General features: G+C 35.7%; 1 protein-coding gene across 1 annotated transcript in view; it reads right to left on the bottom strand.

The window, feature by feature from the left end:
* Positions 1–15,569, bottom strand: part of Rps6ka6 (ribosomal protein S6 kinase A6) — a 159,594-nt gene that overhangs the window by 110,335 nt on the left and 33,690 nt on the right. Inside the window, exon 3 of the mRNA XM_028884583.2 lies at positions 1,700–1,848. Within this exon, the coding sequence (XP_028740416.1) occupies positions 1,700–1,810 (111 nt within the window). The 5' untranslated portion in view covers positions 1,811–1,848. The remainder of the gene's footprint in view (positions 1–1,699; positions 1,849–15,569) is intronic.

The raw sequence follows: 15,569 nt of genomic DNA on the forward strand, positions 1-15,569 counted from the left end.
CTTTAAGCCCAAACAAGTAGCTAATTGCCTGAAATTACCAGTTGCTTGGTCATGCAACCTTGGTACATTTAGATATATCTATGATGAAATTGGAGAAAGTCAAATAAACATCACTTCAGCATGCCTACCAAAGCTTTCAATCACATGCACTCGATGAGTTAATAGCACACTAAAACCAGCCACTTTTCTCCAATTTCTGGTTTTATCTCCTAAAATAAATGCTTAAAGAACTTATGTCTATATAGAATAAAAAAATTAGAGCAGCTTAGGAGCCTAATTTATTTCAACAAATTGTCACAAACATCTGTTTTGCATACAGAGAAAAATTATGAAGGTAGAAATCTAAGTAAGAACTATAGTAATCTCATAAAACAGAAAGGTGATGATTAACTAGAAATATTTTCACATATTTTTATTTTGCTAGAACACAGCCTTGCAACTTAGGATAAACAAGTGAAATATGTGTAGGCACACTGGAAACCAGGGTGCGGGGGAGGGTTGGTGTTAAATATTTACAAATGGAAAAGAGGTCTGGGAAATCTTCAAGTCTATGAAGCTGTTTAAAAACACCCGAGGGCAAATGCTATCAAAATTCTAATGAGAAACAAAATGGATGTTTAGGAATCCAATTTTCCGTTTTGAACTGGTGAATGAACCTTATTTCATAAACTTATATTACTTAAAAGGCTTTCTAAAAATCTACTAATAGACTGTCCACTTTGCTATATGACCAGTCTGTACTAAAATCATTTCATAATGGAAGCTTTCTGTTTAATTCTGACAAAGCTCAAAGGGGAAATTTTTCATCTTTATTTCAAATAATGTTAACTTTTCAGTATTTTGAAGTGAGAATTATGCTACAGCAAAACAAACTTCTGACTTACTCTACTATATTAGTCATCTCAAGTCTAATTTGATTGGAAATGTTTAGGGGCTATGTGATCCATTCCTTCTATCCTAATATGATATCTCTCCAACTGTTGAAGACTTGTGATTAAACTAACCCTCCAGGTCTTTTACTTGTCTTTTATAAGGACAATTTTCTTTTAATTTTCTAAGAATTTGAAAGAAATAACTTTGGCTTGCTTTCACTAGCCCTTGTCCAAGACAGCATATCTTCCACAGATAGGTCATAGTAATGAAATTGAGCACATTACTCCCTATGAAAGGCACAATAAAAACTTAAATACAGAATATGTCAAGGTTACATCCCAGCCCCTACACACACACACACACACACACACACACACACACACACACACACACACATATATATATTATAATATATTAGACCATGTTCATTCTTTGTGACCATAGGGCATTCTATTATTGGCATGTTTGATCTATAGTTCCCATGGGTTCTACACAGTTATTTGCTACATTTATACATACACAGTTCAGGACCATCTTGTACTCATTTCTGTAATCTGGTATTCCTCTGCATTTGAGTTTGCCTTTAATAGACTTTGTCGTGTTTATTTTTACCCACATCAGCTTGTCAAAGTTGTTTGGAATCCCAATCTTAACCCATTTCCCCAACTCCCAACTCTGAAAAGGCAGAACTGGCTGAACGTATATAAATTCTTTAGAAAAAGTCTTTGCACACAGTTGTGACACTCAGATATTCTACATTCCCCACTCTTCTGCCATTTAGTCATAGCCTAACAAAACTCAATACCATATTTCTAGATATTCTTACCCGACTGTTGAGTCGTCGACATCTAAACAATGGAAGGCAACAACACAGGCTTAAGGCAGAGCTGGCCCTACGGCCAGATGCCATACGTTGTGTCCTTCTAGAATCCGTCATGCTTCAAAGTTGGTCTGTCTATAAATGTGTAGTACAATCTGGAAAAAAAATATGATTTGGATGAAACAGCGAAAGATCTGAGAAACAGCAAGCAGTTTAATACATGAGGAAGGAAAGGGCAAATGGTGGGAGAAGTTCTCAACATTTGAAATTTCACTGTAACCCCTGCTCTTTGGGGATTCTGTAGTATATTTTCTAAAAATACAGCAACTCATAAGTTACCTCTTTTCTTGGAAAAGATGGACAAAGTGAAGAAGAAATGGTGAATGAGTGCCGAACCCCTACAAAACTTAGCCTTCATATGTCCCTCAGACTCAGAAAAAAGAAAATAGGCCACATTATTCCCTCTTCCTCTATTTTCTCCTGGGACATTCATTTACCCTTTCTTATTTAAATTCCTGGCATTCCCATCTCAGAACTGTCTCTGTCCCTGGGCAGTTCCTGTCATAAATATACCCTTCCACATCAGCTCAGACCTTCTTGGCCACCAGCCAGTTGGCCAGTTTTCCTCTACCAATAACTAGATTTTCCCTAATTATACAGCGTTTAGATGCTACAAATATCAATACGAATAATCAGTTTGAATGATGAACCCAACTGACGTCTAGTGTATCATTAGCATTAAATGTATATTGTCTTAATAAGCCAGTCTATTACTTTATCAACATATAAAAATATTAAGGACATGGATAGATTGAAAATATTACCCAATTTAAAACATACTTGGAACATGGCATCATGATGCATGCCTGTAATTCTAACACTCAGAAGGCTGAGGCAGGAGGATCACACGTTTGAGTTCAACCTGGTCTACATAATGAAATGTTGTCTAGAAAAACACACCTAAGGGCCAGGGATGTAGATTAAACATAGACTATTCTCCTAGGATGTACAAGGTCCTATATTGGATCCACAGCACTACATAAAAAAAGAACAAGGAAAACAAAAAATATTTGTTTGCTACTTTAGTTCAGCAGTGGGGATGTAAGTAAATTAAATTGTAATTTACAGCAGTAGGACAGTGCATATGGTACAAATGCTAAGCAGAGTTTGATACTAAAATGTTTTATTTCATCTTTCCTTGTGTTTCTTTCTTTCTCCTTGCTTTTTAATCTTGAAACAGAGACTCACTATGTAGTTCAGGTTGGCCTCAAACTCTCAACTATCATCCTGTCAGCCTCTCAAGTGCTGACATTAGAAATGTGAAGCTTTAGTAACACTGATTTTATGTTTTTTATTTATAATTTATACTCTGCTGATATCTTTTTAAAAAGGATTCAAGGCAGCTGACATTGAACTGGAGATCACTATAATCAATCATATATCAAATATTTTTGTTAAAATATTTTTAAGAGAATGGCTTTATATATTTTTACTATTGCTATATTCATCTAAACGACCCCAAATAACAAAACTGATAATAACTTTTATTATTTTAAGGAATTTTTGGTGATGAGAGAAATTGAGAAAAAACTTCTGAAAGGTCAGCCTTTCAGTGTAAGGACAGTATAGATGGTAAAATGACTTCTTCCATCAACCTAATGCTTGTTTATGTCTCCCATTCACATATATCTCCAATAATGTGATGTAATAGAAAAATAGAGGCCTCCCCATTAAAGATAAATATTGTTACCATTATAGATGGTGTCTTTTTACCCTCATTCTTCAAAGTTACTCTTTGAGCACATTTCTTTACATTAGCTGATAAAATCGATTATCAAAGCCACCAAATTTGTGGCTGTTGGCTACTCTGATATAACTTAATAGTTATCTATAAGATTTGTGGCTTATAGGAATTTCAAGTATAGTTTTATAAACTAAGGTGATTAGATTCAAAGATGAAAACTCAAGGAGAAAAATGTATTAGGTGTTTTTATCCATATTATGTCATTAAATCCTCAAAATACTACAAAGTAGGAACCATCACTCCTATATTCCAATAAAAAACCTAAATACAAAGAAGTGTCCATAGATAATTTAGTAGCATATCTCAAACTACAATTGAAATTTTCTAAGTCCAATTGCTTCATCTCTCTCACTTCTCTAACTGTATTAAAGGATAAACAAAACGAAGACATGCACAAAAACAAATTATTTTCCAATAGAGCACCTACCCATCCTTTTCTCCTCAAATTTTCTACTTTTCTCTAAGAAGAAAAACTAAGTTTCTCTTCAGTTACAAAACACATTTACATATTTGAGCTGCACCTAAATAACTTACGTTCATAAATTTAGGATGAGTTGTGCATTTTATTTCATTCAGAAATAAGAGCCAGACAAAAAAGGACTTCCAAGGATGACTGTTTAAACAGTGATTCTCAACCTTCCTAATGTTGTGACCCTTTCATAGAGTTCCTCAGTTGTGCTGACCTCAACCATAAAATTATTTAGTTGCTACTTCATAACTGTAATTTTGCTACTGTCATGAATCATAATGTGAATATCTGATATGCAGGATATCTTATATGTGATCCCCAAAGAGGTCACGACTCACAAATTGAGAACCTGTGGCTTAAAACCATTTATTTGGCCAGGCAGTGATGGCGCACGCCTTTAATCCCAGCACTCAGGAGGCAGAGCCAGGCGGATCTCTGTGAGTTCCAGGCCAGCCTGGGCTACCAAGTGAGCTCCAGGAAAGGTGCAAAGCTACACAGAGAAACCCTGTTTCGAAAAACAAAAACAAAAACAAAAAAAACATTTATTTGAAGCATTAAATATCAAAATTCAAAATTTAGTTTGTTTGTCTATAATCTAGTCATTTGAATTGCTATGTAAACTCTTAGGCATCCATTCTAAAAATGAAATTTAAAAAAACAGTGTCAGAGTAAATTATCAACGATTAAACATGAGCTGTCATGGTTAAGCATTAAACTTCTAACACCAATACAATCAACTAAAGGTCTTTATTGGCTGTTTTCACTGGCTGACATCTTGATAAATTTGGTAAATAACTAGAAGATTTTCTATCTAGCGCGTGTACATAATAGTTTATTTCAATCTTTAACAACTTCCTAGAGGGGTAAGTCTGTCCATTCTTGAAAACAGATATAATCTAAAATTTCTCACTTTTGCTGGAACTTTTCTTTTCTTTCTATGGTCAAATTTCTCAGACAGTTTCCTTGAGCATAGTTTTTTAAAATTTTTTTTGATTGATTGCAGTATTAAGAACTGATCCTAGATGCCTCACTCATAACTCAGCATGTACCTTTCCAATGAGCTACATGCCCATTGCAACATACTCTTTCTGTGTAACCTCTTCCTACATATACCTCTTCACCATTAATTTAGTTCCCCTTGCCAGAGCAGTTTCATTTTCAGAGTTCCTAATGATCTTTTTGTTAGTAAGTCTACATTATCATTTTACAGCACGTTTGTTTTCATATAGTATTCAACTTGAAACTCTTTCTTTGGCTTCTGTACTTGATCTCAGTCAAAATGCCAAAAAGTGGTGCTTTTTTGGCTTCTGATTATCTTTATTATTTGTTTTCCTATTGTGTGGAGGTTTTATTTATATTTCCTTCCATACATTTCTGTGCACTTAGCTTTTTCCATTGTTTCTTTTTAAAGTTTTCTTGATTTTCTAACAGCTGTATTGATGGCAGTGTAAGATAAATCTTCAGGACTGTTTCCAGTCTTCCAAATCCTATTGAAAATGCTTATCTATTAATTACTACTACAGAGCTCTCAAATACAAATAGAACCCATAAACACTCTTCTTCTAACTTCAGCCTCCCCAAACTATAGTATCTCCTACTTATGATTCATTATTTTTCATTATTCCTTCTATGAAGTCAATTACCAGGTCTTTCTAGATTTTCCTTTCTCCATGTTCATATTCTTTTAAGTTTATTGAACAAATTAGATTAATCTAGAACTAGCACAACATACAAAGCTACCACCAGCATTTGCATTGGGCCCCCTTATCTTACTAAATATAAATTTAGGTTTTCTCCTGTTGTTCTACTGCTTGTTCTAATATACCAAATACTCAAATACTTATATCCTAACCTTTGTCTGTCAAGTCCTTCCTGTTAAAATCGTAGTTTCAGTGATTTGGGATTTTAGTTTTAACATTCATTACTTTCTAATGCATGTTTTTGATCCTTTCAGATAAGACTATATAACATATACAGTTGGTTCTACAGGCAATGAAAATTTACTAATGTTTACATAATTCGTATTTGTGGTAAAATGCCCTTTGAAGCCCAGTCAAGGGAAAAAGAGAATAGAGACTACCCCTGTCTCAGCTTTTTGATCATCCCAGATGTCATTATTCATTGCTTAAATTACTCTTTTTTTAAAAAAAAATTCCTTGCTTTTATTCATTGCCCTTAGACAGCATGAATATGATGAAATGCAAGCAATCTATCAATCTAAATATCTACTTCTCTAGCTGTACAATGTTGTGCTATTAAATGACGTTGGAGAAAACAGTAAATTGGTTTGATGCAAATTCTTGGTCTCTAATCTCAACTTGCTTTCAAGGTTACCTAGTAACATTTCTTCCTGCCTCTCCTTATAAAAGCTATTTTAAGCCTCCTCTACTCTCTTGTTATCACAACCCATCTGTTTCTTCATTTAACTTATTCACTTCATATTGTGTGGTACTCATAAGAGAGCCCCTCAAATTTTCTGGCATGTCACCTATAATCATACTTGCTCATCATTTTCCTCCCCCTTTTCTCTTTTCTGAAGTATGTAATGGAAATGACCCACCTCTGGTATAAGGAGTTGTTAACACATATGTTTTTCTTAATCTTGACATCTTAGAGTTGTCACATGAGTATTGCCACTTGAGATGTTTCCAGCTCACCCCAAGTGCTCTCTCTTGATCACTCTGTTTATCTTGCTTGTCTTGTAGCTTTTAGACCTTACCCTCTCTACTACTTGTTTCCAAATGTAATAGAAAAATGCTGTTATGTCAAAAATAAAATGGCTTCCTTTGATATGTACCTGCAAATAGCCAAATTTATTTAAAGAGGTATTTTTATAGTCATTTTCAGTGTCCATCACTCTCATTCACTCTTAAATTCGCTATAATTTTATTTCTTCCTCATTGACCCTTGAAATTACTAAAGCCAATGATGGCTATATGGTTAATATATTCAATAGTCACTCTAATCTCTGCTACTTTCTGAAATACCCCTTCCCATTCCTTTGGTTCCTATGGCATTACCATGTGTTTTCTCCTATCTATATTTCTTGATTATTCTGTCTTTGTTTTTGTTAGTTAGTTTGTTTTTGGTGGGAGGGGCTCAATTTCATTAAAAAGTTCTTTAGATACTGCTAGTTCATAGTATTTTTTTCCTCAGCCCCCGAGAGCTCTTATTTTACATTCAATTCTGCATGTAATTTTATTCTTGTATGCTAATGTCTTACAATTTCATCTCCAACCCAGATCTCCTTTCTAAATAAATAAATCTCTCACTTTAACATCCCTTAAGCTATTTTATTCAATATATTCCATGGGACTCAGGCAACAAATCTGCATTTCCAAAGTCAAATTGCTAAAATCAACTGTTTGTTTCTTTTGTTTCTTAATTATAGTAAATTATATCACCATATACCTTAATTTCCTAACCCATAATAGTACTTGATATGTTTCAAATTCACGTTTGTTTTCCTGTTTACCTAGAATATTTTCTATTCATTTTACACAGGTTATTCTTATAAGTTTTATATTAGGAATCCCTCCAGTGCTTCACTTTTCTGAGCTCTCCTCACAACTTATTCCTATCTCTGTTTCATTCAGTAATCTATACTTTTCAATAGACTGTAAGTACAAATGACCCTCAACTTACCATGGGTAATGGCCAGATAAAGCCCTTGTAGGTTGAAAATATCATAATTTGGAAAAATATCTAATACACCTTCCCTATAAAGCAACATAGTTTAGCATAATTCACATGGCTGACACTAATATCTTAGCATTGCAAGAGAGTAGTCAAATAAGAGATGGAAGTTTGAATTGTGAAGCATCATTTCTCCTGAATGTATATAGCCTTTGTATCATAGTACAGCTGGAAAATCATTTGTCTGAACTGTTGTAAGCCAGGGACCATCCGTAATGTGATGGATGTGTTTTGTTCTTGTGTCTTCACACTTACTTCAGTATTAACATTGACACTTAAAAGTGGTTATTGAATATTTCTAAAAGTATCAGAATTTATAAAAATAAGGCAAAAGTAAGGGCTAGAGGAAATCATCACAACAGTCTTAAGAAAAAGATAGAGAACTGTTTAACCTATAGACACTAGAAATTTTCCCTCTCATACTCAGCATCAGCCATTGTAAACTAAAAGATAAATTTTAAAAGAAAGTAATGTCTCAAAATGTTATCATTATTCAATTATTATCATAATAAAAAGTTAGCAAACTCCTCACATATTTATGGTTATCTTTCTTCATACTTCTAAGAGACTCAATCTTTCTTACAGATTTCATTCCCACAAGTTTCTTATTATGTTTTCAAAATAGTGTTTTAAAGGATTGTTTTAACTAATAAGTTAGAGATATTAGTGAATTGTCTTAATGTGTATGGTTTTGTGTGTGTAAAATAAATTTAATGGAAGATGTTGTTTGGGGCAGACCAAGATTTACACTGCTTTAAAATGAGGTTGTAGAAATTTTCTTCTCTCCAAAGACATTCATGGTCACACAAGACAAGTGACCCATATCTCCCTTTCCTCTATATAAACTTCATTCATTTTCTTGTAGACAGCAATTATGTTATCCCTTATCATTCTCTTCTTCAGACAGAATAGGCTTAATTGTGTTATGGCCTAGTCTCCATCTTGTTTATTAATTGGGTCTGGTCTGTGCAGAGTCTCTCCTTTTTTCTAAGTCTTAAACCAAACAGAATGATATTTGGTATTTCCACAAAGCAGAGAAGCCAAATTATTATTTGATAATAATAAAAGACATCCAAGTGATAAGATGAGAACTTGCATGTTAACAATGAAGTGTGAATACTTTTGTGTTTTTTTAATCCTCTATTAAGGACCAAACGGAGGAAATTTCCCTTTTCTCCTTGTTAAGCCATGCCTCAAAATGAGAGGGTTTGGGGATTTGAAGCACTAATGAATTACTCATAGTAACAGTATACAATTTGCCGTCACTTTTTGCAGTGACTTTTTATCACTGTCACTCTTCTTGTTCATAGCCATATTCCATGCAAAGACATTTAAAGATTAATAATAAAGTATTTCTGCAAGCTGATTGATTTCTCACTGAATCGCTCTACTGGATTGAGGCTGATATTTTTTCTTCAACTTCCATCTACACCATAGAGACCAAAGAATTTCTCTTCATTTTTACATCTAACACCTGACTTTTCACAAAATCAGTCCCCCACCCCCAGCGACGCAATTGCTTCCAATTAATTGGCATTCTGTTCCACTCTTTCTTAAAATTTTCTCTTCAACTTTATAGTCCATGCCCTCAGGGGAACACAATACCCTGGCCTTCTGTGAACCAGACTCATTTATCTCTTTTTCTTGTCTATGACCCAGAAAAGAAAGGAACCAGAAAGGCAGAAGTTATGGCCAGTGGTTGTTAAATGCCATGTTGCACTCTCATGGCTGTCCTCTGTTAAACAAAGCCTGAAGAAAACAGATGCCATAGACATGAAAACCCTGGACTAGACTGGTGTACTCTGATAAACAATAAATGAGGAAGGTTGAACTTTGTTTTTGTACTTGTGTCTTCTTCTTCTCTTCTCTTCTGACTCCTGCCATAGTCCTTCACTGCTTTTACATCTTCATCCCAGTTGCTCACTTTCATACTTAAACCCATTTATCTGAAACAACCATCTATACTCTGGACCTTTCTCCATCTATTTCTTACTTTATCTATTGTACTTTCCCCTGCCCCCCACCTCCCAGGCCCAATGACTTGAAATAAGTCCCAGAAGATAACTCATATTTAAATAGCTTAATTCAATGATGAAGACCAAGTGAGTTTCTGCTTACTAAATGAGGATGGTGAAAAGAGATTTCCTCATCTTCTTAACTACAAAATATGACATTTGAGATATTATTCAGGGGCAATTTCAAAGAACAGATTTGAGGCCTTCTCCAGTCATATCCCACAGATGGCAGCCAGAATTTCTTGAGCTTTTGATACATTCTTTTTTATTTCCTTTATATTCATATCTATCAAATTCCATGCCCTGTCAGACAGTGACAGAAAAAGACTTCTGTGGTTTATGAAATATTGCCTGGGGATACCTCTCTTCTTTCCCTTCACTAATAATGTGATTTTCCATGTTTGGCAAGTGCTTAAGTGTCTGGACAAAGAGACCCGTGTTATTAATTATGTATACATACTCGAGAGCCTCTGAAATAGGCTCCTTTTCCCAAAAGAACAAGTAAACCAGTAAAAGGATCACATTGGTTAGCACTTAGGGGCAAATGGACATTTTAGGTTCTGTGCCCCTTTCAATACCACCCTCCCAGCAATACCCAATTATTGTGCACTGCAAGGAAAGGCCAAATGCAGCTCTGCCTCTTCAGACCTCTGCACAGCCCTTGTAGAGATCCACTCACCACTACACTAATCAAATCATTAGGCTGCACTCTGCAAGTTACATACATGCTAGGGATGGCACTTTAAAATGTTAATGCCATGGCTAAATCCAAACTCATTTGAAAACTGCTCAGATGCACAATTGAAAGCACTAAAGTTCAAAGCACGTTTAATTATTTCCCATAAACACAATCCTGAAAGCTTTCTTTGTTTATTTAAAAAGGAAGGAAATCTATTTTCTCCCCGCTGTTATTAACTCAAATAATGGATGGAGGAAAAATTTTAAATTTGCTCTTTTATTTCCTCACCTTGGATTTTTCTACCTCAAGATGTGGTTTATTTAGCACCAATCACAGAAATTTAAAAACGTAAAAGTCATACAAATCATCCAAACAGGGTTTTTGAAGGAAAAAATATTTGATAGCATTACGCACAACAATTTCTCTTTAGTGACGAGTTAAATGGGCTTATTTTATAGACTGTTACCCATTGCTTTTAAAATTACTTCTATTTTTATACTTGCCATGAATCACTATTAGTTCTCCATTTCCTTTTCTGTCTCTTGGTCTCCTTTCTCCCTCAGGCTCACACCTACACATTCATTCACAGTCCAAAATGTTGGAAACTACGTGATCATTCGTTACAATTGCTGTAGCCAGTGCTCCTGATTCTTCTGAGTCATAAGGAGGCAGCTAGAAGTGCTACAACCTTTCCTACCCATCTGCCTAATTACTGACCAAGCATTACATCAGAAATTGCAATAAATAATAATAAAAAGAAGCGAAACTATCAATTCTCTTCTGAGAGAGTAAGTAACTAGGCAGGGATTATAGAGCAAGCTTCCATTGGGTTTTAACTGATATTTGTAATTAAATGATCAGGTTTAAAAAGGTGGCCAATGGCTTATACCTGAGCTCTGCAGTGCATTTTGCAGCAACATTTCCTAGCACCCAGAAAAATAGAATGATATATTGCTGCAGTAAAAATGAAAATGCTAATGCATATATGAGTAATGTTTTTCTCCTCTGAGCAGTATACACTAACTCAGGCTCTGTGGAATCATTTACTGATGCATGCCCTGATTTAACTCCAAATATCCTTTAAAATTAACAATCTATTTAACATTCCTGCAAAGATTATGGTCAGGAAAGCAAATGTTATTGTCTCCGTTGAAGAAATACTCACTCAATTGGTCCAATCTCTTAGATTTGTAATTGAAATTAGAAATCTAGTATAAGCTCTTATTTGAAAAATAATTGACAACACACACAAACTCTGTAGCTCATTTTTTATCCCAATAAGCTCAGTATGTACATAAACACATATCTCCCCAGCTTCACTATTTGTTTAATGGATGAGATTCAAGCTTTTGGTTTAGTTGGAGGCTTTGTGTATCCAGCCAGTCATAAATTGCTAGGGTTTTAGGAAGAACAGTTATTTTGGGGGTAGATATAATTTTAATTGGTTTCTAGATTTTTACTTATTGTTTCCATAACTGCAATTTTTGAGATGATTAAAATGTGGACTCTGAAGTGAGACATGAAGAGACCCCAGAGGAAAAACTGGATTGAAAATACTGGGTTGAAAACAGTGACACCAAATTCCCTTATGAGCCCTTCCTCCTTTATTCTACTTGCAGAGTAATAGAAATCACTTAACAGTGACTACTACTATACACCCTATGGAACTGACCGAAGAAAAAGTAGTCCACATCTTAATTGAATACTTAAAAAAAATCTCATCTGCATTATGTGACCAATAAATAGTTGTTGACAAGAGTCTCATTTTTCAAAAGAAAACACAAGCTCTAAACTGAATTCTCACACTGCCTTTTTGCCCTTCTGGCTTTGTCTTCTCAAATTACAAATAGAATCTATTCCCTAGAGCTGAAAAAAATCAAATGGTTCATGCTTGTGAAGCAGTAAACACAAAAGGACCTAAGGATAAAGCAATCCACAAACCAGAATTCTTTGTTTTCTAATGTACCTAAAAGCTCAGTTTACTGTAACAAGATATGAAAGTATAAAGAGGTAGATAAAGCAGTTCATTATTCATCACTTAAGGCAGTCATAAAAGGACACATTTTCATTAACAGTGAGTTGAATTATTAGAAAACCTGAGCTACTCAATCCATACTCAGTGCTTGCTCTGTTCTGCTCTGCTAAGCGAATGCTGCGGAGGTGGGTAGATTGCTGTTAAATAAGATTCCAATTGAGAGCTTATTTTTCTGAGCCCCAACCAGGAACACAAAACTTTAGAGGCAGTTAATTTTGATCATCTTTTTAGCAATACAAAGCTTCGAGTTTAGCCCAGAGTTTTCAGGTGTCTTCAAAATGTGCCTCCTCTAACAATAGCTTTTAATGATTTTGAAACAGTAAATCATTCCCTTGTATTTTTCAAGAATGTGTTGCCCCCTAATATGGTATTTGTGATAGTTAATATTGATTATCAACTTGACATAACCTAAAGTCACTTAGGAAAAAAAGCTTTCGGGTATATTCATGAGGGACTTTTTGTAGATTGCGTTTACTGACCTGGGAAGACACATACTAAATGTGAATGGCACCATTCCATGGGCTGTGGTCCCAGGACTGAATAAGTGGGAGACAGTGAGCTGAACTCAAACATTTTCTTTGCCTGATTCTTGACTATGGACCAAATGAGTTTAGCTGTTCATTCTCCAGTCACTTGACCTATCTGCCATTAGGACTATAAATGAAATTGGGAGCCAGTAGCTTTTAGAACATTGCTATGCAAACTGATAGTGGGGAAGGTATTTGTGTTCTTATTCATCTGTGAACACTATGCACTACAATACCCACCTACAAGAAAAATGTGCTCACATGTGCAACAGTGGCATGAGTGTAATGGGGGTGAGCAACCACTCTGTGATTGGATTTATGGCTTGTTCCTTGGGAGAGAACCCAAAACTTTTACTGTGCAACTAGTCCAATTCCCATGCCTGGGGAAGTCCCTGGTGTGGGAAGCATACTATAATGTTTATCCTGTCTTTGCTGTGAACAGCAGTTAAATAAAGGATCCAGGGCTACCAAAGCTGCTCTGAATAAGTGATGTTTGAAGGTTTACCCCTAAACATTTATACCATTCCCTCTAAGGTTCAGGGAACATTGTAGAAAGTGTGTGAGAGCCAGAAGAAAGGGAGAAGACTGTGAAATGCCATCCACTAGATATGACACAGCCATTGTAATCATGAACTCACAGCAATTGATGTTATTGACATCTGACCTGCATGGGACCAGCCCTGCCAACACAGCCAGACATGGATGCAGAGGGGTTCATTGGGTTCTATCACTCACTGATGAACTATTGGACTTTTATAAATTGTGGAAGAGGGGAGCAATTTTCTCTGTTGTGTATCTGTGTCTGTGTGTGAGCTGACCAGGCCCCAGTGGATAGTTCCAAACTCATGGTCACACAAATGACACTGGTTAAATGCAATGAGTCACTAACAAAATATAAGTAAATGGCTGCAGAAAAGAAATTAGTAGGAAAGTAAAGAGTGGAAAGATGAGGAAGGGAGATGAGAGAGGGTGGGGAATTAGAGCAATCAGATTGCATTATACACATAAATAAAATAAGAATAAAATTCAATTAATTAAAAAAGTGGGCCCAGAGAAATGGCTCAGCAGTTAAGAACACATGTTGTGTTTCCAGAGGTCATGAGTTTGGTTCTTAGTACTTGTGTAGGGTGGCTCACAACAGCATGCAACTCCAGCTCCAATGGATTCGGCACCCTCCTCTGGCCTTAAAAGTCATATACCTGCCAGGTGGTGGTGGCGCAGGCCTTTAATCTCAGCACTCAGGAGGCAGAGCCAGGCGGATCTCTGTGAGTTCAAGGCCAGCCTGGTCTACAGAGCAAAATCCAGGACAGGCACCAAAACTACACAGAGAAACCCTGTCTCGTAAAACCAAAAAAAGCACACACACAGATCTCTCTCTCTCTCTCTCTCTCTCTCTCTCTCTCTCTCTCTCTCTCTCTCTCTCTCTCTCTCTCTCTCAGAGAGATGAAAATAAAAATAAACCTAAAAGAACAAAAAATAATGTGAGCCTAAACAAACACATCCTGTCTTAAATAGTTGAAATCAGGTATTTTGTTACAATGGGAAAATAGCACAGCATTATTGCTTTCCACTTGTCCAATTCCCTGTTTTCACATCTTTTCCTCATTTTCATAGTCTCTGTGTGTTTGCTTGGGTGCGAGCAGCTGTGGGACTGGCGGGTGAGAAAGATTTGTCCTGACCACCGGTTGGGACACAGAAAAGCTTCAGTTACAATTGGCAGGTCAGACAGTATTCCAAACAACACAATCCTTTCTAAGGTTTATGGAAAGATATACGAGAGGGAGACAGCTCAAGCAGCAATCTGGCTCAAGAGGCAGAAAACCCTTTAACCCAATGACTCATACTCTGCTACATTACTGCAATGATAACAAGATTTGAGTCAAATATCGTTGTTCTTCATCATGGAATAATTGCAATTTTATTCATTTTGCAATGATTTTACAACTCCTCCAAAGCTGCATGGCATAGAGTTCGTTGATAACTAAAAGCATTCTAAAGAAACCACAGTAACTCTGCTTTAAACTCTAGTTTCTTCAGGTAATCTAAAGATCATGCCTAAAAAGGAGAATAGTCCAGCCTAAAACTTACTAATAAGTGATATACAACACATTAGTTGACATAATGGATAGCAAAGTACCATCTACAAGAAATGTCAATGAATTAACATTAAAGACTTTCTGAAATTAAAACTGGGATTTAAGCAGAGCATTCTGCTACATGCAATGTCAGGCTTGACTATATGAGAATCTTGTCTAAAAGAATCAGAGCAACAACAAAAATTGATTTAGCACAAATTCCAGTCTCAAAGATGCCCTAATAATAATGACATCCCTGGCAACATATGCCTGCTGGTGCAAGAGTGGCATGAATGCTACAGGAGCAACTAAACACCTACTGATTGGATTTAAGGTATGACCTACAAAATGAAATACATAGCACCATTATCAGGTCCAAGAGATTGTGGCTAGTTAGACAAAAGGCCCTAAGAAAGAACATCTACCATTATTCTACTAAACAGACATAGTATAAATACAACTCATAGTGACTTATTCCCATTTCCATAAATTAGTGCATTTCTCAACCCTCATCAGTAAAACTTCATCTTGCAGTAGGTGGCAATTAACACAGAGACCCACAACTGGTCAATGTAC

The sequence above is a fragment of the Peromyscus leucopus genome, chromosome X (genome assembly GCF_004664715.2).
Source record: "Peromyscus leucopus breed LL Stock chromosome X, UCI_PerLeu_2.1, whole genome shotgun sequence".
Taxonomy (NCBI): Eukaryota; Metazoa; Chordata; class Mammalia; order Rodentia; family Cricetidae; genus Peromyscus; species Peromyscus leucopus.